At 45.7% G+C, this 25,283-nt stretch overlaps 1 protein-coding gene across 1 annotated transcript in view; it reads left to right on the top strand.

The window, feature by feature from the left end:
• Window positions 1-3,052: 3,052 nt before the first annotated feature.
• RPGR (retinitis pigmentosa GTPase regulator) overlaps window positions 3,053-25,283 on the top strand; it is a 49,763-nt gene continuing 27,532 nt past the window's right edge. The window contains exons 1-10 of the mRNA XM_038760173.1: window positions 3,053-3,070; window positions 7,624-7,749; window positions 9,290-9,382; window positions 10,416-10,478; window positions 13,376-13,534; window positions 16,010-16,159; window positions 18,053-18,211; window positions 21,402-21,557; window positions 22,969-23,093; window positions 24,367-24,555. Coding sequence (XP_038616101.1) covers window positions 9,307-9,382; window positions 10,416-10,478; window positions 13,376-13,534; window positions 16,010-16,159; window positions 18,053-18,211; window positions 21,402-21,557; window positions 22,969-23,093; window positions 24,367-24,555 — 1,077 coding nt within the window. The 5' untranslated portion in view covers window positions 3,053-3,070; window positions 7,624-7,749; window positions 9,290-9,306. The remainder of the gene's footprint in view (window positions 3,071-7,623; window positions 7,750-9,289; window positions 9,383-10,415; window positions 10,479-13,375; window positions 13,535-16,009; window positions 16,160-18,052; window positions 18,212-21,401; window positions 21,558-22,968; window positions 23,094-24,366; window positions 24,556-25,283) is intronic.

Genomic DNA, 25,283 nt, shown 5'->3' with positions numbered 1-25,283 from the left:
TCAGAGGTCATGGGTTCTAATCCCGGCTCCACCACATGTCGGCTGTGTGACCTTGGGCAAGTCACTTAACTTCTCTGAGCCTCAGTTACCTCATCTGTAAAATGGGGATTAAGACTGTGAGCCCCACGTGGGACAACCTGATCACCTTGTATCCCCCCAGTGCTTAGAACAGTGCTTAACACATAGAAAGAGCTTAACAAATGCTATTATTATTATTATTAAGTGGTGGAGTCGGGATTAGAACCCAGGTCTTTCTGACTCCCAGGGCCATGCCCTAACAGCGTAGCTTAGTGGAAAGAGCCCGGGCTTGAGAGTCAAAGGTCATGGGTTCTAATCCCGGCTAAGCCATTTATCAGCTATGTGATTTTGGGCTAGTCATTCATTCATTCATTCATTCAATCATATTTATTGAGCGCTTACTGTGTGCAGAGCACTGTACTAAGCGCTTGGGAAGTACAAGTTGGAAACATATAGAGACAGTCCCTACCCAACAGCGGGCTCACAGTCTAGTAACACTTCCCTCCGCACAACCGCCAAGCTAGCTCTCTTCCTCCCTTCAAAGCCCTACTGAGAGCTCACCTCCTCCAGGAGGCCTTCCCAGACTGAGCCCTCTCCTTCCTCTCCCCCTCCCCTCCTCTCCTTCCCCTCCCCACAGCACCCGTGTATATGTATATATGTTTGTACGTATTTATAACTATTTATTTTATTTGTACATATTTATACTATTTATTTTATTTTGTTAATATGCTTTGTTTTGTTCTCTGTCTCCCCCTTCTAGACTGTGCCTAGACCGTCTCTATATGTTGCCAACTTGTTCTTCCCAAGCGCTTAGTACAGTGCTCTGCACACGGTAAGCGCTCAATAAATACGATTGATGATGATGATATGTTTGTATGTATTTATAACTATTTATTTTATTTGTACATATTTATTTGTACATATTTATTCAAGCTAGCTCTCTTCCTCCCTTCAAGGTCCTACTGAGAGCTCACCTCCTCCAGGAGGCCTTCCCAGACTGAGCCCCTTCCTTCCTCTCCCCCTCATCCCCCTCTCCATCCCCCATCTTACCTCCTTCCCTTCCCCACAGCACCTATATATATGTATATGTGCTTGTACATATTTATTACTCTATTTATTTATTTATTTATTTTACTTGTACATATCTATTCTATTTATTTTATTTTGTTAGTATGTTTGGTTTTGTTCTCTGTCTCCCCCTTTTAGACTGTGAGCCTGCTGTTGGGTAGGGACCGTCTCTATGTGTTGCCAACTTGTACTTCCCAAGCGCTTAGTACAGTACTCTGCACACAGTAAGTGCTCAATAAATACGATTGATGATGATGATGATTTTATTTTGTTAATATGCTTTGTTTTGTTCTCTGTCTCCCCCTTCCAGACTGTGAGCCCACTGTTTGGTAGGGACCGTCTCTATATGTTGCCAACTTGGACTTCCCAAGCGCTTAGTTCACTCACTCATTCATTCGTATTTATTGAGCGCTTACTTATTCATTCATTCATTCAATCGTATTTATTGAGCGCTTACTATGTGCAGAGCACTGTACTAAGCGCTTGGGAAGTCCAAGTTGGCAACATATAGAGACGGTCCCAACCCAACAGTGGGCTCACAGGCTAGAAGGGGGGAGACAGACCACAAAACAAAACATATTAACAAAATAAACAGAATAAATATGCACAAGTAAAATACTACTAAGCGCTTAGTACAGTGCTCTGCACACAGTAAGCGCTGAATAAATACGAATGAATGAATGAACAGAAGGGGGAGACAGACAACAAAACATATTAACAAAATAAAATCAATAGAATAGTCACTTCACTTCTCTGGGCCTCAGTTCCCTCACCTGGAAAATGGGGATGAAGACTGTACAAGTAGCTTGTATCTCCCCCAGCGCTTAGAACAGTGCTCGGCACACAGTAAGGGCTTAACAAATACCACCATCATCATCATCATTATTATTACTGGGCCCGGCTCTCCCTTCTCCTTCTCCTCCTCCTCCTCCTCCTCCTCTTCTCTTCCCTGTTACCCTGCCTTCCCGTCAGTTGTGTCTCTTTTTCTCCGCCCCGGTCCGTCGCCGTCCCCCGGCCCGGCTCTCCCCCGGCCTCCCGTTCCCGCGGGGCCCTCTCCCCGCGCCTGCGCCGCGCCTCTCCGGCCTGCAGGGGGCGCCAGACGCCGCCGCCGCCCGCCCGCCCGCCCGCCCCCGGGGCCCCCCCGCCCCCTCCTCGGGCCCCGCCCCCTCCAACGCTCGTGTGTCCCCGCCCCCTCCGCGGCCCCCGCGGCCCGGTCCCCGCCCCCCGCGGCCCCCGGTGTCTCGCCCCTTCCGGTGTCTGTCCCCTCACCCCGGTGTCCTCTCCCCCCCGGTGTCCCCGCCCCCTCCTCCCCTCCGCGGTCCCCGGTGTCCTCTCTCCCCCAGTGTCCCCTCCACCCTCCCCCTGGTGTCCCCGCCCCCTCCCCCCCCGCGGTCCCCGGTGTCCCCTCCCCCCCCGGTCCCTGGTGTCCGCGCCCCCTACCCCCCGGTGTCCCTTCCACCCGCCCCCCGGCGTCCCCTCCCCCCCGGTGTCCCCGCCCCCTCCCCCCGCGGTCCCCGGTGTCCTCTCTCCCCCGGTGTCCCCTGGCCCCCGGTCCCTGGTGTCCCCGCCCCCTCCCCCCCGCGGTCCCCGGTGTCCTCTCTCCCCCAGTGTCCCCGCCCCCTCCCCCTCCCCCCCCCGCGGTCCCCGGTGTCCTCTCTCCCCCGGTGTCCCCGCCCCCTCCCCGCTTGGTCCCCGGTGTCCTCCCCCCCCCCGGTGTCCCCGACCCCCCGGTGTCCCCGCCCCAACCCCCCGCGGTCCCCGGTGTCCCCGCCCCCCCCTTCCCGCGGTTGCCCGTGGCGGCCCTTTGTTTAGTTCCGGGCTCGGGGGCTCCGCTCCGGCCGCGCTCGGGCTCCGGCTCCGGCTCCGGGCCCCTCCGGGGTGGGTGGGCTCCGACCCCCAGGCCCGCCTTCCCCGGCCCGGCCCGGCCCCGCCATGGGGGACCCCGCCCTGACCCCCCGGGACCCCCAGACCGTCCCCGTGCCCGGTGAGTGACCCCCCTCCCACCCGGCACCTCCCCTCCACTCCCCGTTCCACCCCAGAAACCCCCCAACCCCGGGATCGCCCACCGAGGGACGCCCCCACCCCCGGGGACCCCCAGCGCCCCTCCGTTTTCTTCTGCTCCTCCTCCCCGCCTCATCGCCCCCCTCCCTCTACCCCTCCTTCCCCTCCCCATAGCACTTGTCTATATTTGTACAGGTTTATTACTCCATTTATTTTATTCATGATGTGTCTGGAGCCAGAATTCTATTTATTCTGACGATTTTGACACCTGTCTACCTGTTTTGTTGTCTATCTCCCCCTTCTAATAATAATAATAATAATGATGACATTTATTAGGCGCTTACTATGTGCAAAACACTGTTCTAAGCGCTGGGGAGGTAACAAGGTGATCAGGTTGTTCATTCATTCATTCATTCAATCGTATTTATTGAGTGCTTACTGTGTGCAGACCACTGTACTGATCGATCAATCGTATTTAGTGAGCGCTTACTGTATGCAGACCACTGTACTAAGCGCTAGGGAAATACAAGTTGGCAACACATAGAGACAGTCCCTACCCAACAGCGGGCTCACAGTCTAGAAGGGGGAAACAGACAACAAAACAAAACATATTAACAAAATAAAAATAAAATAAATAGAATAAATATGTACAAATAAAATAGAGTAGTAAATATGTACAAACGTACATATATACAGGTGCTGTGGGGAGAAGGGGGAGAGGAAGGAGGGGGCTCAGTCTGGGAAGGCCTCCTGGAGGAGGTGAGCTCTCAGTAGGGCTTTGAAAGGAGGTAGTGCTTTGAAGGGGTTGTCCCAAGGGGGGCTCACAATCTTAATCCCCATTTTACAGATGAGGCAACTGAGGCACAGAGAAGTTAAGTGACTTGCCCAAAGTCACACGACTGACAATTGGCGGAGCAGGGATTTGAACCCATGACCTCTGACTCCAAAGCCCAGGCTCTTTCCACTAAGCCACGCTGCTTCTCAAGTAGCTATTCATGATGTGTATAGAGCTAGAATTATATTTATTCTGACGATTTTGACACCTGTCTACCTGTTTTGTTGTCTGTCTCCCCCTTCTATACCGTGAGCCCTTTGTTGGGTAGGGACCGTCTCTGTATGTTGACGATTTGTACTTCCCAAGCGCATAGTACAGTGCTCTGCACACAGTAGGCGCTCAATAAATACAATTGAATGAATGAGCCTGCCCTGGCCCCCGCCCCCCGGCTGCCTGGCGGCGTGACCTTGGCCCACTCACTTTACCACTCAGCGCCTCAGTTTCCTCACCCCTGGAACATGGGCACTCAATCCTCCTTCTCTCCCCTACTTACACTCTAAGCCTTCCCTGTGCCGGACGGGTTCTGTCCAACCTCAGTTATTCACTCATCCATTCGTTCATCCTATTTATTCAGTGCTTACTGTGTGCACAGCACTGTACTACTACTACTACTACTACTGATAGTATCTGTTAAGCGCTTACTATGTGCCAAGCACTAAGAGCTGGGGGGTACAAGGTGTCCCACATGGGACTCACAGTCTTCATCCCCATTTGACAAATGAGGGAACTGAGGCACAGAAAAGCGAAGTGACTTGCCCAAAATCACCCAACTGACAAGTGGCGGAGTCAGGACTAGAACCCACGACCTCCGACTCCTAAGCCTGGGCTCTTGCGACTAAGCCACGCTGCTTCTCAGCTAGCAGCTTCACTGCTTCTAAGCACTTGAAAAGTACAATTCGGCAACAAATAGAGACAATCCCTGCCCCGCAACGGGCTCACAGTCTAGAAGGAGAGAGCGAGACATCAAAACAAGTAAACTAGCCTCAGTAGCATCAATATAAATAAATAGAATTATAGATATAGACACACCATTAATAAAATAAATTGAGTAATAATAGGATATGAGCCTGGAAGTCCAAGGCCCTGTGTTCTAATCAAGACTGCCAATTGTTTGCTGTGTGACTTTGGGGAACTGGACTGCAGTTCCCTCAACTGTAAAATGTGAATTCAGTGCCTGTTCTCCCTCCTATGATAAACAGAGTTGGGAGATACTTTCCCTGCCTACAAGGAGCTTACAATCTGGAGAGGGAGACGGACATTCATTTCCATAAATTTATTCTGGATATGGACATAAACCTGTGGGGCTGAGGGAGGGGTGAATAAAGGGTACGAATTCTGGGCGATGCAGAAATCAGAGGGAATAGGGGAAATGGGTGGGTGACGCAGAAAGGAGAGGGAATAGGGGAAATGGGCATTTAGCACAGTGCTGTGCACACAGTGAGCACTTAATAAATGCTGTAATTGAATGATCGATCAACTTCTCAGCCAAATGCTCCTACTTCCTCTTGCCCAATCTCCTGAAATCTCTCCATGCTCTGTCTGGTCCGGATACCCGCTACATTTGCAAGTTGTGCCTCGTGAAGTGAGAATGGTCTGTGGAGCAGAATTTTTTTAATGTTTCTTTCTTCCTGACTTCTCTAACGAGGGGTTGGGGGAGAGGGCTTCATATTCTATAACGAAACTTCGTGCTTCATTGAGCAGAAAAAGCCACTTGATGAGAGAAGATTAGAATTTTGCATTCTTTGAAAGAACCACAAGGGTTCAGTTCCAGCTCTGAAATAATTAAAATCGATCACCCGATATTAAAATGTTAATCTGTTTGTTCAGGAGAAATGTTTAAAAATTAAACCCTTACTCCTGGGGCTCATGTTTATGCTGTGTTATGTTACAGCACTATGAACACAGTAAGAGCTCAGTAAATACCATTGATCATTTGGCAAAGTGATCAGTTTCCCAAACTAACAATGAGGCCAGGTAAAGGTACTGAAAGGAGAATATTGTAGTCTAGAACCTCAGCTTTGCATAAATGGTTTTCTCCTTTTTTTTTCTAGTGGTATTTGTTAAATTCTAAGTGCCAGACACTGTACTAAACACTGGGGTAGGTACAGGATAATCAGGTTGTACACAGCCCCTGTCCCACATAGAACTCACAGTCACTTGTTAGCTGTGTGACTTTGGGCAAGTCACTTCACTCCTCTGTGCCTCAGTTACCTCATCTAGAAAATGGGGATTAAGACTGTGAGCCCCATGTGGGACAACCTGATTACCTTGTATCTACCCCAGTGCTTAGAACAGTGCTTGGCACATAGTAAGTGCTTAAGAAATACCAAAATTATTATTATTATTATTAATAATAATCTCCAACTTATTGTGGTAACCAAGGCCCAGAAAAGTGAAGTGACTTGTCCAAGGTCATGCAGGAGACAAGTGGCGGAGTCAGGATTAGAACCCAGGTCCTTTGGACTCCCAGGCCTGTATTCTATCCACTAGGTACTGGAACTTCTCCTCAGCGAGGCCTGGTCCCTGTCATCTGCCACTTGGACTTTTATAAAAATCATTTAGGGAATCAACCCTTCAACAGACTACAGCTTTGCTGAGCTAGTTAATCATTCTGCTAATTAAAGGCTGGAAGACCATCTCTCCCACGAAAATTCACACACCCCTATTTGAAAAGGTCACTGATGAAGGCTCGATCTATCCATCATCATCCAGCAATGGCTTTTATTGAACGCTTACTGTGTACAGAGCACTGTACTAAGCGCTTGAATAACTACAGTCCTTGTGCCCTGTGCACAAGGAACTAAGTGCTCGAAATGGAAACTTTAGCTAGTACACCCTGACCGAGCTACAAGGCCCGCATTAAAATTAAAATTAAACTTCTCCAACTTGGAGTAATCATCGATATCTTTACCACTGTGTATCCTTAATTTAAGTGGAGTGTGACATAAATAACTGTACAAATGACTTCACATTGTACCTGTCTCGGTCTCAACCGTAAAATGAATGTGCTTTCAAAGCGCATTCATTTTATGTTTGAAACTGAGACAGGTAATCTTCTCGACTCTAAATTGGAAAAAAAAAATATTTCCCTCATCAAAACAGACTGTGTTATCCATTTCCCATCTCCTTGGGTACAGTATGTTTACAGGTGACTGTTGGAAAAATAAAGTCCAGTGAACTGGCCTATATATTGAAATCAGCACCAGGATAAATTCTGTCAATACACTTAGCACAATGTGGTCAGTAGTTTAAACCAGAGCATGTGTCATTTGAATTTCTGGCAATATCGGGGAGAATAGACTTCATTTGAACAGAATGGAATGGAAGAAAGAGGATTTGAGTGGCAGGCTAGAGGAAACTTTTTTTTTTCCTCATGGTATTTATTAAGCTCTTACTGTGTGGCAGATCCTGTACTAAGTGCTGGGGTAGACACAATCTAATCAGGGTGGACACAGTCCATGTCCCACAAGGGGCACACAGTCTTAATCCCCATTTTCCAGATGAGGGAACTGGGGCACAGAGAATTCAAGTGACTTTCCTAAGGTCAACCAGCTGACGAGTGGGGGAACCAGGATTAAAACTCAGTTCCTGCCCTATCCATTAATTCATGCTGCTTCTGTACAGTTACTGAAGTGGCGAAAGAAGGATTTTGCTTTTTCCTGTAGAACAATTCCTAACATTGAATACGTTTATATTTAAAGATTCAGGTGCTGTTTTTACATTTGGGAAAAGCAAGTTTGCAGAAAATATTCCCAGCAAATTCTGGTTAAGAAATGACACCCTTGCACAACTATCCTGTGGAGATGAACACACTGCTTTTGTAACAGGTCAGTATTAAGACGCACTAACGAGGAAAAAAATAACATGGGGAAAATGTATCGAATCACACGTGGGTGGGAAGTTGGGCGGCAAGATGAAAGAAATGTGTTCAAGAAGGGTTTGATTCATTGAGGAGAAGGCTGTATTGTAATAATTGTGGTATTTGTTAAGCGCTTACTATGTGCCAAGCACAATGAGTGCTGCGGTAAATACAACATAATAAAGTCCCGTGTGGGCCTCCCAGCTCGTTGTTGGGTAGGGATTGTCTCTGTTGCCTAATTGTACTTTCCAAGCACTTAGTACAGTGCTTTGCACACAGTAAGCGCTCAATAAATATGATTGAAAGTAGGAAGAAGAATCAATCAATCGTATTTATTGAGCGCTTACTGTGTGCAGAGCACTGTACTAAGCGCTTGGGAAGTACAAGTTGGCAACACATAGAGACGGTCCCTACCCAACAGTTGGCTCACAGTCTAGAAGGGGGAGACAGAGAACAAAACCAAACATATTAACAAAATAAAATAAATAGAATAGATATGTACAAGTAAAATAAATAAATAAATAGAGTAATAAATACGTATAAATATATATACATATATACAGGTGCTTTGGGGAAGGGAAGGAGGTAAGGCGGGGGGGATGGAGAAGGGGAGGAGGGGGAGAGGAAGGAGGGGGCTCAGTCTGGGAAGGCCTCCTGGAGGAGGTGAGCTCTCAGTAGGGCCTTGAAGGGAGGAAGAGAGCTAGCTTGGGGGATGTGGGGAGGGAGGGCATTCCAGGCCAGGGGGATGATGTGGGCCGGGGGTCGACGGCAGGACAGGCGAGAATGGGTATTGAATCCCCATTTTGCAGACACGGGCAGAGAAGTTAAGTGAGTCACCTGAGGTCACCCAGCAGTTATGTCACGGAGCCAGGATTAGAACCCCAGTCTTCTGCCTCTCAGGCCCATGTGGTACTGGCGCCTTGCCTTACAAAGCTTTCATTGAGTCTGTCAGGTGGAGGAGCTGGGATTAGAACCCAGGTCCTTCTGACTCCTAGGCCCATCCTGTATCCACTAGGCCTTGCCGCTTCTCGAAAGCTGAGTTATACTGTTTTTTTTAAGTGGTTTCTCCGGCCTCCTTGCCTTCAGTTTCCTAATTTCAATTTACCATAAGGCAACTGTTTGGGCATCTTTCAATCTTCCATTCTCCTCACCTCTCCCACCCAGCACAGCTGTATTGAGGTGAAAATATGCTAGGAGTCTTACTTGATTCTGGAACCAAGTGGTCTAGTGGAAAGAGCATGGGCCAGGGAGCTAGAGGACTTGGGTTCTAATTCCAGCTCTGCCACTTGCCTGCTGTGTGACCTTGGGTCAGGCACTTCACTTTTCTGGATCTCATCTGGAAAATGGGAGTCGAGACTGTGAGCCCCACATGGGTCAACCCGATTTGCTTGTATCCACACCAGCGCTTAGTACAGTGCCTGGCATATAGTAAGCACTTAACAAATACCACAGATATTATTATTATCATGTGCAGGTTGCTCAAATGTCCGTATTCCCTTCTCTTTCAGGAAACAGTAAACTCTACATGCTTGGCAGCAACAATTGGGGTCAGTTAGGATTAGGATCGAAGACTACAGTAAACAAACCGACTTGTGTAAAAGGTTGGCAGGTTTATTTTTTTTTGTTGTCATGGTTGTAGACAAATGAGCAAGTAAAGTATATCATTCCGTGTTAATTACAGCGATTCCATCTAGCTCTTCCCTCTTTTGAAAACATGAGTGGTCCATTAATTAGACCGAGTCGCTTTTCTCCGGAATTATACAATCACGATTTGCAACAGGGCTGACAGCATTACGCCCCGAAGGTGTTCTCCACCTCAAAGTGCACTTAGCAGATGTTCATCCTAGGGATTCGCTTCCTTGGGTGTCGTCTGGTTAAAAAAAAAAAAAGGAATAAAATCTCACCTGGGGAAATTCCCCTGGTTGATTGCTCTACTTTAAAAGCCAGATGAAAGATGCTCGGTCATTAAATGCTGTTACTTTGAACGTGGGAAAAGTGAGGTCCTTTGTGCGTGCAGTTTGGGGAAGATCGGGGGTCAGGTTGGATATTTGTGTCCAGGTGTGGATTCGGGTTAATCGGCGTAATGTATCGGGCGCTTACTCTGTGTAAGCATCCAACAGAATCACCTCGTCTTCAGCATTAAAGCACCCAATCAGCTCCCCCTTCTACCTCACTTCGCCAATTTCCTCCAACAACTCGGCTCGCACGTTTCGCTCTTCTAATGCCAACCTCCTCACGGGACCTCAATCTCATTCATTCAATTCATTTGTATTTACTGAGCTCTTACTGCATGCAGATTACTGTATTGGGTGCTTGGGTGAGTATGATACAACAATGAACAGACACATTCCCTGTCCACAGTGAGCTGACAGTCTAAAGCCACTGCACTAAGCACTGAGGTAGATAGAAATAATCAGCTCCAACACTGTCCCCGTCCCACATGGAGCTCCCAGTCTGAGAGTGGGGAAAAACAGGGATCGAAATCCCATTTTGGTAGAGTGGGCGATTGAATGCCAGTTCAGGATTTTTGTATCGGTTTTATGAAAAAGGATTTCCAGGTTCACTTGGGGATCTTCAGAGTGACACTTTGGAAGGCCAGTTGAATTATTTAACTATCCTCTGTTTCATCCTCAGCCTTAAAACCCGAGAAGGTGAAATTTGCTGCTTGCGGAAGGAACCACACCTTAGTCTACACAGGTAGTTTGAAGGGGATCGGTCTGTCCGAGTTGTGTTTCACGTCGTTCTGTCTGTGGCACTTACTGAGCGCTTACTGTATGCAGAGCACTATACTAAGCGCTTGGGAGAAACGTTCCAGTAATGGGAACATTTGTACATGTTCCTATTACAATGTCACAATGTACAGAGCTGTAATCTCTTTCTTTCTGTTAATGTCTGTCTCCTATAATAATAATTATGATATTTGTTAAGTGCTTACTGTGTGCTGGGCACTGCACTAAGGGTGGGGATGGACACAAGCAAGTCAGTTTCGACGCAGTCCCTGTCCCACACTGGACTCACAGTCTCATTCCCCATTTTACAGATGAGGTCACTGAGGCTCAGAGAAGTGAAGTGACTTGCCCAAGGTCACACAGCAAACATGTGGCAGAGCCAGAATAAGAACACAGTACCTTCTGACTCCCAGGCCCGTGCTCTATCCACTACAGACTGTAAGCTTGCTGTGGACAGGGACTGTGTCTGTTTACTCTCCCAGACTCTTAGTACAGTACTCTGAACACAGTAAGTGCTCAGTAAATACGATCGAATGAATGAATGAACGAATGAAGAGGTTCCTCCCTTTGGGAATGGGGGAAGACCTCCCTTCCAGTTATCGATGATGAATCCTGAACAAGTCACTTTCCCTCCATCCACAGGCACGGCTGACTGGTTGCCACTGGCAGCTAGAAAATGTCTGCCTGCAACAGGTGAAAACCTTGGGCAGAGGAGGAGGGCAAGCAAATCCAAGAGCAGCATAAATTACAGATAAATTACAGACTCCTTCCACTAACCTAGCTCCTGAGCAGGAGAGAGGGGCGATGGTCTGCTTCCCTCTCACCTCTCCCTCCTCTCTCACCCACCTACCCCCCCCACCCAAGTAAAAAAAGAATCAATAATCATAATAACAATGACATTTATTAAGCACTTACTATGTACCAAGCACTGTTCTAAGCACTGGGGTAGATAGAAGATCATCTGGTTGGCCACAGTCCCTGTCCCACATGGGGCTCACAGACTAGGTGAGCTGCAGAGAAGCAGCATGGGTTAGTGGAAAGAGCATGGGCTTGGGAGTCAGAGGTCATGGGTTCTAATCCCAGCTCTGCCACTTGTCTGCTGTGTGACCTTGGGAAGCCATTTAATTTCTCTGTGCCTCAGTTCCCTCATCTGTAAAATGGGGATTAAGACTGTGAGCCCCACATGGAACAACCTGATGACCTTGTATCTACCCAAGTGCTTAGAACAGTACTTGGCATATAGTAAATGCTTAACAAATACCATAGTTGTTATTATTATTATTATTATTATTATTATTATTATTATTATTATTATTATAGGTAGGAGGGAGAACAGGTATTGAATCCCCATTTTATAAGTGGAGAAATTGAGTGACTTGCCCATGGTCACAAATCCGGTAAATTGGCAGAGCCAGGATCAAAAAACAGGTCCTCTGACTCTGGCGCTTGTGTTCTTCCCACTAGGTCACACTGCATTTCACTCAGCCACGCTGCTTCTCAAAATTCACACAATAATAGTGGTATTGGTTACGGTCTTGCTATGTATCAAGTGCTAGGTCTGCAGGGTATTCAGGTTCAATCTGTCCCACACGGACCTCCTAGTCTAACTAGGAGGGAATGGGATATAATCCCCATTTTCCTGATGAGGAAACTGAGACACAGCAAAGTGAAGGGACTCACCCCAGGTCACCCAGTAGGCAAGCGGCAGAGCCGGGATTCAAACTCGGGGCCTCCCAGGCCCGGGCTCTCGCCACTAGGCCACACTGCCTCCCATATGGATGTCTCTGAGGATTGGTGACTTCCTGCCCTCTCTCTACGGAGTGGAGAATCAGGTTGACTCCTTCAGGCCAGAAACAGGGCTAGAAATCCAAGCCATGTCCACATATCTGGCTCCTGGAAAATGAATGGAATTTGTACAGACATATTCAGGAGCAGTATTGAGGTCTTCAATGTGAAAGCACTTAGGAGACCCACATTAGTTTCGAAAAGCTAGACCGAGCAAATGTTAGAGGTAAGAGCAGGGAGGTCTTTGTTTGGAATTATTTCCAGGAATATTTATCCTGAAGAATTTCATCAGACTCTTTCAATAGTGTTTATTAAGGGTTTTACTATGTGCCAGGCACTGTACTAAGCCCTGGAGTAGATACAAACCAATCAGGTTGGACACAGTCCATGTCCTACATGAGATTCACAGTCTTAGTCCCCATTTTACAGATGAGGTAACTGAGGCACAGAAAAGTCAACTGCCCAAGATCACACAGCAGACAAGTGGTGGTGCAGGAATTAGAACCCAGGTCCTTCTGACTCCCAGGCCGGTGCTTTATCCACTAGAACATACTGCTTCTCACTATTTTGATGAGGAAGTCAATGTTGAACCCAAAGTGTTCAGATGGCATATAAGAGCATTTAATTTAATCAGACTGTATAAACGCCCTAGGTTTAGTGTACTTGAGCTTCCTTTAATGATGGATAGTGTTATTTGAATGCCAGTTTCCTTTTGTCATTAACTGGGGCAGATTTGAGTCATTAAATAGTATTTTGGGGGCAACAAATGAACGTATTTTCAGAATTTCTAATGTGATGCAGCCTGGATTTACTAAGAACACCCATTGCATGCATTCATGACATGCCATTGACCATTCACCCTCAGGAAAGGCGTGTAAGGTCTTAAAAAGATGTGTTTTCTCCCTTGAAATCATTAGTTTATTAAGCCCCAAGTCGGGAAACCAGGGACCATACCAATCCTCTCCTTTAGTAACATTTGGTGAAAGTTTTTGTTTGCCGTTTAGACAGTTGGCATTTTTCTGATTCATCATTTCTCTAACACGAATGTACAAAACACACTGTGTTCTCTCCTTTGCGCAGAAGGAGGCAATGTATATGCAGCTGGAGGAAATAGTGAAGGTCAGCTGGGACTTGGCGACACAGAAGAGAGAACCACTTTTCATCAAATTAGCTTTTTTACGTCCCAGTATAAGATCAAGCAGCTGTCAGCTGGCTCCAATACTTCTGCTGCACTAACTGGTGAGTGATGATGATGATAATGGTATTTGCTAAGCGCTTTGTGTTTGCCAAACACTGTTCTAAGTACTGGGGTAGATACAAGGTAATCAGGTTGGACATGGCCCCTGTCCCACCTGGGGCTCATAGTCTTAATCCCCATTTTACACATGAGGTAACTGAGGCCCAGATAATTTAAAGGGACTCACCCAAGGTCACACAGCAGACAAGTGGTGGAGCTAGGATTAGAACTCAGGTCCTTTTGACTCTCAGGCCCATGCTCCGCCCTGTAGGCCACACTGCTTCTCACAGAGTCACACAGATCTGAAAAATAAGGGGTAGAAGGGACTCTGGGTTTCCTGTCATCTTGTTGATGGACAAAAATCTACCATGGCTCCCTTTGCTTTGCCCAAGAAAGGTGGGTCAGCTGGATTTTTAAATCTGGGATTCTACCATAATCTTTTAAATGGTCAAGGGCAAGTCTTAAAGCAGCGTGTCCTAGTGATTAGAGCACGGGCTTGAGATTCAGAAGGACCTGGGTTCTAATCCCAGCTCTGCCATTTGTCCGCTGCGTGACTTTAGGCGAGTTACTTCACTTCTTTGGGCCTCAGTTTCCTTATCTGTGAAATGGAGATTAAGACTGTGAGTCCCTTGTGTGACAGGTACTGTATCCAACCTGATTAACTCGTCTCTACCCCGGCGCTTGGGACAGGGCCTGACATATAGTAAGTGCTTAAGAAATGTTGTGAAAAGGAAAAATAGTCCTGTCCAACCTGATAAAGTGGTACCACGTTCACTTGGGGCCACACTTTGGTGGGTGAAATAAAAATATTGTTCTCATACAAAAAGTGTATTAACTTTGACAGAAATATTAGTAGAAATATTAGTAAATTGGTAGAAGCAACTTATCCCTCTTTATTTGGTATTTTCTCTATTTAAATACTTTGAGGAAACAGGAACTGGGTCGTAATTTAACCACGTAGCCTGCAGGCCTTGAGTTGGATGTTTTTTTCACTAATCCTTCTCATTCCTTTTTCCTTTGCTTCTGGCCTGATGGTTAGCAAGATCTCCAATCTAATGATTATTAATAGTTTGGAAAAACTAGACAAAACACACATTAAGTAGTGGTAGAAGCAGTGAGGTTTTTGTTTGGAATGATTTCCAGGAATATTTATCCTGAAGAATTTCATCAGACTGTTTTGGGGTTTTTTTATGGTATTTGTTAAGTGCTTATTATGTATCAGGCACTATACTAAGTGCTGGAGTAGATAAAAGATAATCAGGTTGAACCCAATCCTTGTCCCTCATGGGGCTCACAGGAGATGTGCCTTCATTAAGGCTTTGAAGCGGGAGAGAGTCATGGCCCATTGGTTATGAGGAGGGAGGGCGTTCCAGGCCAGAGGCAGGACGTGGGCGAGGGGTCAGTGGCAAGATAGATCATCAATCATCAATCGTATTTATTGAGCGCTTACTGTGTGCAGAGCACTGTACTAAGCACTTGGGAAGTACAAATTGGCAACATATAGAGACAGTCCCTACCCAACAATGGGCTCACAGTCTAAAAGGGGGAGACAGAGAACAAAACCAAACATACTAACAAAATAAAATAAATAGAATAGATATGTACAAGTAAAATTAATAAATAAATAAATAGAGTAATAAATATGTACAAACATATATACATATATACAGGTATATACAAGATAGATGAGATGGAGATGCAGTGAGAAGGTCAGCATTAGAGGAGCGGCGTATGCAGGCTGGGCCGTAGTAAGCAGCATGGCCCAGTGGATAGAGCACGGGCTTTGGAGTCAGAGGTCATGGGTTCAAATTCTGGCTCCTCCACTTGTCAAGCTGTATGACTTTGGGCAAGTCACTTAACTTCTCTGGGCCTCAGTTACCTCATCTGTAAAATGGGGATTAAGATTGTGAGCCCCACACGGGACAACCTGATCACCTTGTATCCTTCCCAGTGCTTAGAACAGTGCTTTGCACATAGTAAGCACTTAACAAATGCCACCATCATTATTAGTAGTAGTAGGAGGAGGAGGAGGAGAGCAGGGAGGTGAGGTAGAAGGCTCCAAGATGATTTGATGCTTTAAAAAGTCAATGGTAAGGAAGCAGCATGACGTAGTGGATAGAGCCCGGGCCTGGGAGTCAGAAGGTTATAGGTTCTAATGCTGGCTCCGTCACGCGTCTGCTGTGTGACCTTGGGCAAGTCACTTTACTTCTCTGGGCCTCAGTTACCTCTTCTGTAAAATGGGGATTGAGACTGTGAGCCCAACTTGGGACAGGGATGGTGCCCAACCCAATTAGCTTGTATCCACTCCAGCACTTAGAACAGTGTCTGGCACATAGCGCTTAACAAATACCATAATTATTAACCAGTATTAAGGAGTTTAACGCAGACTGTTAAAAGTGTGTTTTCTTAGAACAAGTCTAATACCGTATTTCCCTTTGCTACGGTTTCAATTCTTTGTTATCTTGTCTTGATTTTAGAGGATGGAGAACTTTTTATGTGGGGTGACAACTCTGAAGGACAGATTGGCCTTGCCAGTGAATCAAATGTGTGTGTCCCTTGTCGAGTGGTCATTGGAAAACCAGTCTCCTGGGTCTCCTGTGGATATTATCATTCAGCCTTGGTAACAAGTAAGACTGCAAAATCTTCACCTATTATGTTATTTTCCATTTGTGATTTGACCCCAAAGAAAGTGGTAACAAGTAAGACCATAAAATCTTGACCTATTTTGTTATTGTGCAGAGAAGCAGCTTGGCCTAGTGGATGGAGCAAAGGCCCGAGAGTCAGAAGGACACGGGCTCTAATCCCACTCCGCCACTTGTCTGCTGTGTGACCTTGGGCGACTCACTTCTGTGGGCCTCAGTTACCACATCTGTGAAGTGACTTGCCCAAGGTTGCCTGACAGATGAGTGGCGGAGCTGGAATTAGAACCCTGGTCCTTCTGACTCCCAGGTTCGTACTGTGTCCACTAGGCCGCTATCCTGCCCTCACCTTTAAATTTCCCGTCACCCTCACCTCAGATAAGTGGTATTTGTGCCACACCCCCTCCAAGGATTTCCTGGACAAAAAAAATATTCCCAGCTAAAACAAAGTGGCCTTTAGAGAAAACTTTTCCAATTTAAATCTGACTTTTTTTTACACAGAAAAGCCTGAGGTTATCATTCTTGGGATATCCTAAATCTGTTGTATTCTGTTCTGTCATATTGTACTCTCCCAAGGGCTTAGTTGAGCACTCTGCACAGAGTAAGCACTCAATCCATTGTCTTGTCTTATGCCGTAGAGTCGTCTCCAACCCATAACGACTCTATAGACACCTCTCTCCCAGAACGCACCGCTCCCCATCTGCAACTGTTCTGGTAGTGGATCCAGAGAGTTTTCCCAGTAAAACTATGGAAGTGGTTTCCCATTGCCTCCTTCCACGCAGTAAACTTGGGTCTCCGCCCTTGACTCTCTCTCGGGCCGCTGCTGCCCAGCAGAGGGGAGTTTTGTCTTGTATCAGATAGCCTTCTACTCGCTAGCCACTGCACAAGCTTGGAATGGAATGTTTAGGCCCCTGCTTGACTCTCCCTCCCGTAGTCGAGGCCGGTAGAGGACTGGAAACTCTCCAGGTGCCATCTTGAGACAGGTCACTCAATCAATACCATTGATTAATTGTGAGACTATACCAGCTCCCCACCTTGCCCTGTGTGACCTTTGGCAAGTCACTTAACTGCCCTATTCCTCAGTTTTCTCATCTGTGAAATGGGGATTAAATAATAATAGTAATGGTATTTGTTAAGCACTTTCTATGTATCGAGGTGAGGTGGAGGGGCAAGGGGATTGAGAGCCTTAAAGCTGATAGTAAGGAGTTTCTTTTTGATGTGGAAGTGGTTGGGCAACCACTGGAGGTTCTTGAGGAGTGGGGAAACATGGACTGAATGGTTTTGTAGAGAAATGATCCAGGCAGCAGACTGAAGCGTGGACTGGAGTAGGGAGAGACAGGGGGCAGGGAGGTCAGCAAGGAGGCTGATGTAGTAATCAAGGTGGGGTAGAATGAACACTTGGATGAGTGTAGTAGCCTTTTGGATGGAGAGGAGAAGGCAATTTAGCAATGTCATGAAGCTAAAACTGACAGATTTTGGTGACAGATTGAATCCACATGCTGAATGAGAGAGACAAGGTAAAGACAATGTTGGAGTTGCAGGCTTGTGAGACAGTGAGGTTGGTGGTGTTGTCTATAGCGATGGGAAAGTCTCAGGGGAGGAGATATTTTGTATGGGAAGATGAGGAGTTCTGTTTTGGACATGCTAAATTTGAGGTGTCAATGGTACATCCAAGCGGAGATGTCCTGAAGGCAGGAGGAAATACGAGACTGCAGAGAAGGAAGGAGGTGAGAGCTGGAGAGGTAGATTTTTGAATCTTCCAAAGAGAGATGCTAGTTGAGGTCATGGAACTGAATCAGTTTTCCAAAGGGGTGGATCTGGCGGGGAATTGAAGGAAAAACATGGAATGCTTCACAAATCGGTTTCTTTTATCTCCCATAGCTGATGGCGAGCTCTATACATTTGGCGAGCCCGAGAATGGGAAGTTAGGGCTGTCATCCGAGCAACTGAAAAATCATAGAATTCCTCAGCTGGTTCCTGGCATTTCTGGAAGGGTGAATCAGGTGGCTTGCGGTGGAGGACATACAGTGGCTCTTACTGGTATGCTGAAGAGCTTCGGTATTTGGTTTGGATTTTGTTTTCATTTTTTCCAATTACTGATTGAGAAAAATGCACTGGGGACAGTTTAAAACCATAAAATTTAATTTACATTTCAGAAAACTTTTAGAGTAACCTTGAATCCATTGCAATGTATAAAGTTATGAGAATTATGCTTTAGAAGTGTTCCCAGCCTGTACAAAAACATAGGAAACAAATGAATGCTAGACTAAGCATTTGATATTCACCCAACCCTTAACCCCATGGTAATTTTTTAATGATATAAGTTAAGCACTTCCTATGTGCCAGGTGCTGTCCTGAGCGAAGACCAGCAAGTCCCACGTGGGGCTCACAGTCTTAATCCCCATTTTACAGTTGAGAAAACTGAGGCACAGAGAAGTGAAGTGACTGGCCCCAAATCACACAGCTGAAAAGTGGCAGAGTCAGGATTAGAACCCAAGTCCTTCAGACTCCCAGGCCCCTGCCGTCTCCACTAGGCCATGCTATTACTCACTTACTGTGTGCAGAGCACTGAGCTAAGCGCATGGGAGAGTACCATATAACAGAGTTGGTAGACAGGTTCCCTGCCCTCAATTTAGAATAAATGAATAAATAATGGTATTTGTTAAGAACTTACTATGTGCCAAGCACTGTGCTAAGAACTGCAGGCTCAATTAACTTCTATGGGCCTCAGTTTCCTTATCTGTAAAATGGAGATTGAGGCTGTGAGCCCCACGTGGGAAAAGGGTCCAACCCGATTTGCATATATCCACCCCAGCGCTTAGTACAGTGCCTGGCACATAGTAAATGCTTAACAAATACCATAATTATTATTATCAAGTATTATTACACTTAGGGTAGATGCTTGCTGCCCTAATGGAATGCCTAAACAGAACCTGTCTCTGTTTTCAACCCTGCCTCTTTTTATCCAGATCTCCATGAGCCTCTGCTGGAGGAAAACAACCCCTCTCTCAGTTGTTTCCCACCAGGCTGATCTGCATGCTGCAGAACTCTCCTACAGTGCATTGATATTTCACCTTTTTTATAATGGTATTAATTAAGTGCTTACTATGTACCAGGCACTCTACTATGCACCAGGGTAGATACAACTGAATCAGGTCGGACCTGATCCATGTCCCACAGAGGGTTCACAGTCTTAATCCCCATTTCACAGATGAGGTAACTGAGGCACAGAAAAGCCGAGTGATTTGCCCAAGATAACACAACAGACAAGGGGCCGAGCGGGACTAGGACTTGGGTCCTGCTGACTGACAGGCCCGTTCTCTATCTATTAGGCCATACCGCTTCTACTCAACCACCTGGTTGGAGGTATGCTTTCTTATCCTTAAAGTGCCCGCCCCCTAATCAGTTCACCACGTAGTAGCTACTTTGCCATCCTGCTGTCATCCATGCTTCTCACGTGTCCTGACCAGTGGAGCTGTGCTAACTATAAACACGGCTTCTTTAATATTCCAGGGAAACTCTTTAAGGACAATAGACGATGAGCATCTTCCCAAGTCTCTCAGATGGCAGTTCAGATATTTCTTTACCCGCACAGACAAGAAGACATCCAAAAAAACACGAATTACTTCGCAGATCCGAGATAGCATTATAGATCGGCAGTAAACCCGAGGGAATTGGAAGTTATAGATGAGCTCATCCTCAGAAAAGTGTACAAACGGTCAGAGATTTTTATCGATTACCCAGAATTTAAAGATGTGTCCAAATTCTGCTCCTTAGGGATGACAAGGCGATGCAGAGATAGACAAAGGGATGTAAAGAAGACTCAAAAAGGTGGCAGGGCTTTAAGGAGTGTGCAGAACAGAGTCGAGGAGCATTGGTTGTGAAGGTGTGTTAGGCTATTGTGGTGTACTACTCAATCAATCAATCGTATTTATTGATTGCTTACTGTGTGCAGAGCACTGTACTAAGCGCTTGGGAAGTACAAGTTGGCAACATATAGAGACAGTCCCTACCCAACAGTGGGCTCACAGTCTAAAAGAGTGGGCTCACAGTCAAAGTCTACTCCTAATAGTAATAATAATTATGGTATTTGTTAAACGCTTACTATGTGCCAAGCACTGTTCTAAGCACTGGAGCACTGTTCTAAGCTCTGGAAATGCCTGGGAGACCTGAACTTTAAGACCAGTTGCTTCTAGCGCCATCTTTCTAAATGCCACCCACGAACCATTTGCAAGATTGAATGGAAGTGAGGATTACCTACCTTCTGACTACAGTCCTCCCTACAGATAGGCACTGAAGACTTTAGGTGGTGATGTGTTGTTGTTTTCAATGGTATTTGTTAAGTGCTTCCTTACAGAGAACTGGCCTGGGAGTTAGAAGCACCCGGGTTCTTATGCCGGTTCTGCCTCTTGTCTGCTGCGAGACTTTAGGCAAGTCACTTCACTTCCCCATGCCTGTTACCTCATCTCTGAAATGGGGATGAAGACCGTGAGCCCCATGCTTGATCGGGACTGTGTCCAACTTCATGACCTTGTCTCTACCCCAGCACTTAGTACAGTGCCTGGCACGTAGTAAGTGCTTAACAAATACCATAAAAAAGTCTGCAAGGCAATTACAAGATCAGAAGAGAAGAAGGAATCAGAGAGGGAAAAGGGATGGCAAGAATGGCGACGAACAGAAAGGTAAATCAAAGGGTGGGCAAAAAAGGAGATATTAGGAGAGACACGAAGATGGAACAAAACAGTGAGGCAGCATTGCCTAATGGAAAAAGCACTCACCTCGGAGTCAAAAGACCTAATCCTAGATCTGCTGCTTGCAGTGTGACCTTGGGCGAGTCACTTAACTTCTCTGGGCCTCAGATTCCTCGTCTGTAAAGTGGGGATTAAATATTTGTTCTCTCCCTTAAACTGCCCTGTGTGGGGCAGGAGCTATGTCTGACCTGGTCATGTGGTATCTACCTCAGCGTTCAGTGCTTGGCACTTAGTAAGTGCTTAACAAATACTTCCATTAATGAATTAGTAAGTGCTTAGCAAAATGCCACAGTTATTATTGTCATTATTGGAAAGAGTAGAGGATTGGGACAGAGAAAGAAACAAATGAAGAGTTTGTTAGTGTTCATATTACAATGGTCCTTTGGTCTTTTGAAAAATATTGCCCATTTAGAAATGCTCCATTTGTCTACTTATAGTGGGAATTGTATTTGTTCTCATTCATGCATCTGTAATTTCAGAGGAAGATGTATACACGTTCGGCCTTGGAGAGTTCGGGCAGCTGGGTCTGGGCACGTGTGTTTTTGAAACCTCAGTTCCAAAGGTTGTTGAACATTTGCGGAAGCAGAAGATACATTATGTTGCCTGCGGGGAAAATCATACAGCTCTAATATCTGGTATGGAACGATCGTTCTGCTGTAGCCTTACCATGGAATTGGAGGACTGTATTATGAAATGAAGACTCTACGCTTTAGAGCGACCAAAAATTATTATGCCTAGACAATGCTGATGAAGACTGTGTAGCCTTCCAAATCACCACCGCCTATAGGAGAGCCCAATTCACAAGCATTTTCATTAAAATAGTAGTAGTTGTAATAGTATTTACTTAGTGCTTACTGTCTGCAGAGCACTGGGAAAGAAAGGGAAACAGTGTGGCCTAGTGGAAAGAGCATGAGTCAGAGGGCCTGGGTTCTAATCCCGGCTCCACCACTTACCTACTGTGTGACCTTGGGCAAGTCACTTATCTGTGGCTAGAGGGGGAGACAGACACTAATTTATATAAATAAATCTGGATATGTACATAAGTTCTGTGGGGCTGAGGGTGTAGGAAGAGAATAGATGACGGTTTAGTCAGGTAATGTGTCTTGGAGGAGTTGGGCCTTCAATGAGGTTTTGAGTAATCATCTGTTGGATATGAAGAGAGAGGACATTCCAGGCCAGAGGCAGGAGAGATATTGCGAGATTGCGGATATTGCGGATTGGGCGAGAGGTTGGTGGCGAGATAGATGAGATCGACATGCAGTGAGTATGTTGAAAGTCCAGCGAAAAGGTACTAAGCTCGGGAGAGGTCAGTATCAGCTGGAGGCAAGGCTAGGCCAAGGAAAAGGAAGAAGAGGACTCCCAATTTCCCAGATTTCCTGTAGTTACTGTGGGACTTGTTAAGCATTTACTATGTGCCACACACCTTACTAGTAGGAGCCATTTTCTGAGGAGCACCAAGGGATGGGCTTGAGAAATACTTTTTCTTGACCACATTCCCCTCGTACAGTGACTTCACCTTGAATAGACTATAAAGGAAATACATAGAACTCTATTTTGATAGATTCATGGGCAAAATTTAAAAAATCCCCAGGAAATATGTTCTTGAACAAATAATGTGTCTATAATGTATTTATGTGGTATGCATCCTTTATTTTCAGTCCTCTAGGCTGTATGCTCATTATGGGCAGGGAATGGGTTGGTTAATTCTTTTGTACTCTCCCTAGGGTTTAGTACAGTGCTTTGCACATAGCAAGCTCCCAATAACTATCATTGATAGATTGATGGATTTCTGTTACTGTAGGAAGTCACCTTGGCTTTCTGAACTGCCAAGTTTTATCATCTTCTCTAACAATGTGTCATTCTGTAAATATTTGTGCTGGCTGAAATGTATTTACATTCAATAGTTTAGTGAATGGAAAATCCTTAACATCTAGATGAAGATACATTGGATAGCTTAAAATAATGTGATGTATATTCTGTTTTCTGATTTTTGAAAAACCACCTCAAAATAACCATTTTCTGATGCTCCGATGATTCACATTTCAGATACGGGCCTTATGTACACTTTTGGAGATGGTCGCCATGGGAAATTAGGACTTGGAGAGGAGAATTTTACCAATCAATTCATTCCCACCTTGTGCTCTAATTTTTTGAGATTTTCAGTGCATTTGGTAAGGGCATAACAACATTTCAAACTGTCCTCTTTCATCCAACCCTAGGAGAAATTCATGGAAGCTTTCTGCATTTTTTTAGCCCTGAAAAAACTCTTTTATAGTCTAAATCACTGACAGTTGTTTCCGTCTCCACATCCTTCACCCCGACTGTCATTGAAACAGCATGCTGTAGTGGATAGAACTTGGGCCTGGGAGTCAGAAGGTCACAGGTTCTAATCCCGTTTCTGCCACATGTCTGCTGCGGGACCATGGGCAAGTCACTTCACTTCTCTGGGCCTCAGTTACACCCTCTGTAAAACGGGGATTGAGACTGTGAGCCCCTCGTGGGGCAGGGACTGTGTCCAAACCAAATACCTTGTATTCACCCCAGTGCTTAGTACAGTGCCTGGCACAGAGTAAGCACTTAACAGATACCACAATTATTATTATTATTATTAGCTCCTTTAGTGTTTTTACCATTTGTTCTCAATTCCACCTCTCGAATAATCCCTCCAAACCTCACACCAACTATGGAGTCAAGGTGAATGCTAATGTCATGCTGTCAAAAACCAGTTTTCACAGCAAATTATCCGCTGACATTTGCTTGGTGGGGAGGTCATGTGAAGTTTTTTTCTTTCTCCATTTTCCTCAGTACCTATCTTGGTCACTCACTTTATAACCTGAATACACAGCTTAGAAAGCTCTTAAAAGTTCTACAATCTATGTCCGACCTTCATTTTTACTGTTTTCTGCATAACTCTAGCTTTAGGGCCTTACCTAGGAAGATATGGATGCCTCAGAATTCTCCACATATAGATTTAAGTTAACGAAATGCTAACTCTTTTATTTTGCCACAAATTCATGAGGCTTTTGAAACTTAGCAAAGCTCGAATAAGAAGCCTTTGTACAAATAATTAACTTAAGACTAGAAAGAGTGTTTACCAGAAAGACGGCCCTAGGGTCATTTTTTTTCCACTTTGTTTTCTGCCAGTAGGAAAGAAATTGGCTTTCCACGTTGGCTTACTTCAAAAGGTTTTGCGAAAAGTACTTTTAAAAATTAGCCCAAGAGTTATTCCTTCTTTTTAAAAAAACAACAAAAAAACCCCACTGTCTTGCTAAGCAGTTTGGCATTTTTATTCTTTATTCCACTAATAACTATTAAAATGAGAGGGTGAGTGAGACTTGTTCTGCAGAGATGACACATGTGTATTTGGTTAAGGGCGAATTACCATTAAGAAGCAGATTTTTAGCGCTTTTTGCGCAGTAATGTGTTTCTGTGTTGATTTATTAGGTTGCCTGTGGAGGATGCCACATGCTAGTGTTTGCCATTCCAAGATTAAAGGGGTCCAAAGAAATCGCTGTGGAAGAATTGAATGAATGTGGTGGTTTGACTAGAACTTTCTCCCAGTTCGGGGGTGAGCTGCAATCTCAGAACACCTTGCAGGGAATATTATCGGCACGTATGAGGCGGAGAGAACGGGTAAATTTCAAAGGTTCCATTTCGGGCATTTGGCTCCCTGTGCGCAGACCATGGGTCTACCATCTCTGTTGGATTGTACTTTCCCAAGCACTTAGTTCAGTGCTTTGCACACAATAAGTGTTCAGTAAATACCATGGATGGATTTATTGTCCAGGGCCAACTCTGTGGCCCTGTTATTGTTTTCTTAATTGGAAATGATATTTTGTATTTTCTGTTTGAACGAGTTGTCTACACGCACGGCCTCGAATTCCTCAACACCAACTCTCTCCTTGACCCCCTCCAGTCTGGCTTCCCTCCCCTACATTCCACGGAAACTGCCCTCTCAAAGGTCACCAATGATCTCCTGCTTGCCAAATCCAACGGCTCATACTCTATCCTAATCCTCCTCGACCTCTCAGCTGCCTTCGACAAAGTGGACCACCCCCTTCTCCTCAACATGCTATCCAACCTTGGCTTCACAGACTCCGTCCTCTCCTGGTTCTCCTCTTATCTCTCAGGTCGTTCATTCTCAGTATCTTTTGCATGCTCCTCCTCCCCCTCCCATCCCCTTACTGTGGGGGTTCCCCAGGGTTCAGTGCTTGGTCCCCTTCTGTTCTCAATCTACACTCACTCCCTTGGTGACCTCATTCGCTCCCACGGCTTCAACTATCATCTCTACGCTGATGACACCCAGATCTACATCTTTGCCCCTGCTCTCTCCCCCTCCCTCCAGGCTCGCATCTCCTCCT

The sequence above is a fragment of the Tachyglossus aculeatus genome, chromosome 18 (assembly GCF_015852505.1).
Source record: "Tachyglossus aculeatus isolate mTacAcu1 chromosome 18, mTacAcu1.pri, whole genome shotgun sequence".
Taxonomy (NCBI): Eukaryota; Metazoa; Chordata; class Mammalia; order Monotremata; family Tachyglossidae; genus Tachyglossus; species Tachyglossus aculeatus.
The sequence above is the reverse complement of the archived record's forward strand: the minus strand, read 5'-3'. Positions and strand labels throughout refer to the sequence as shown.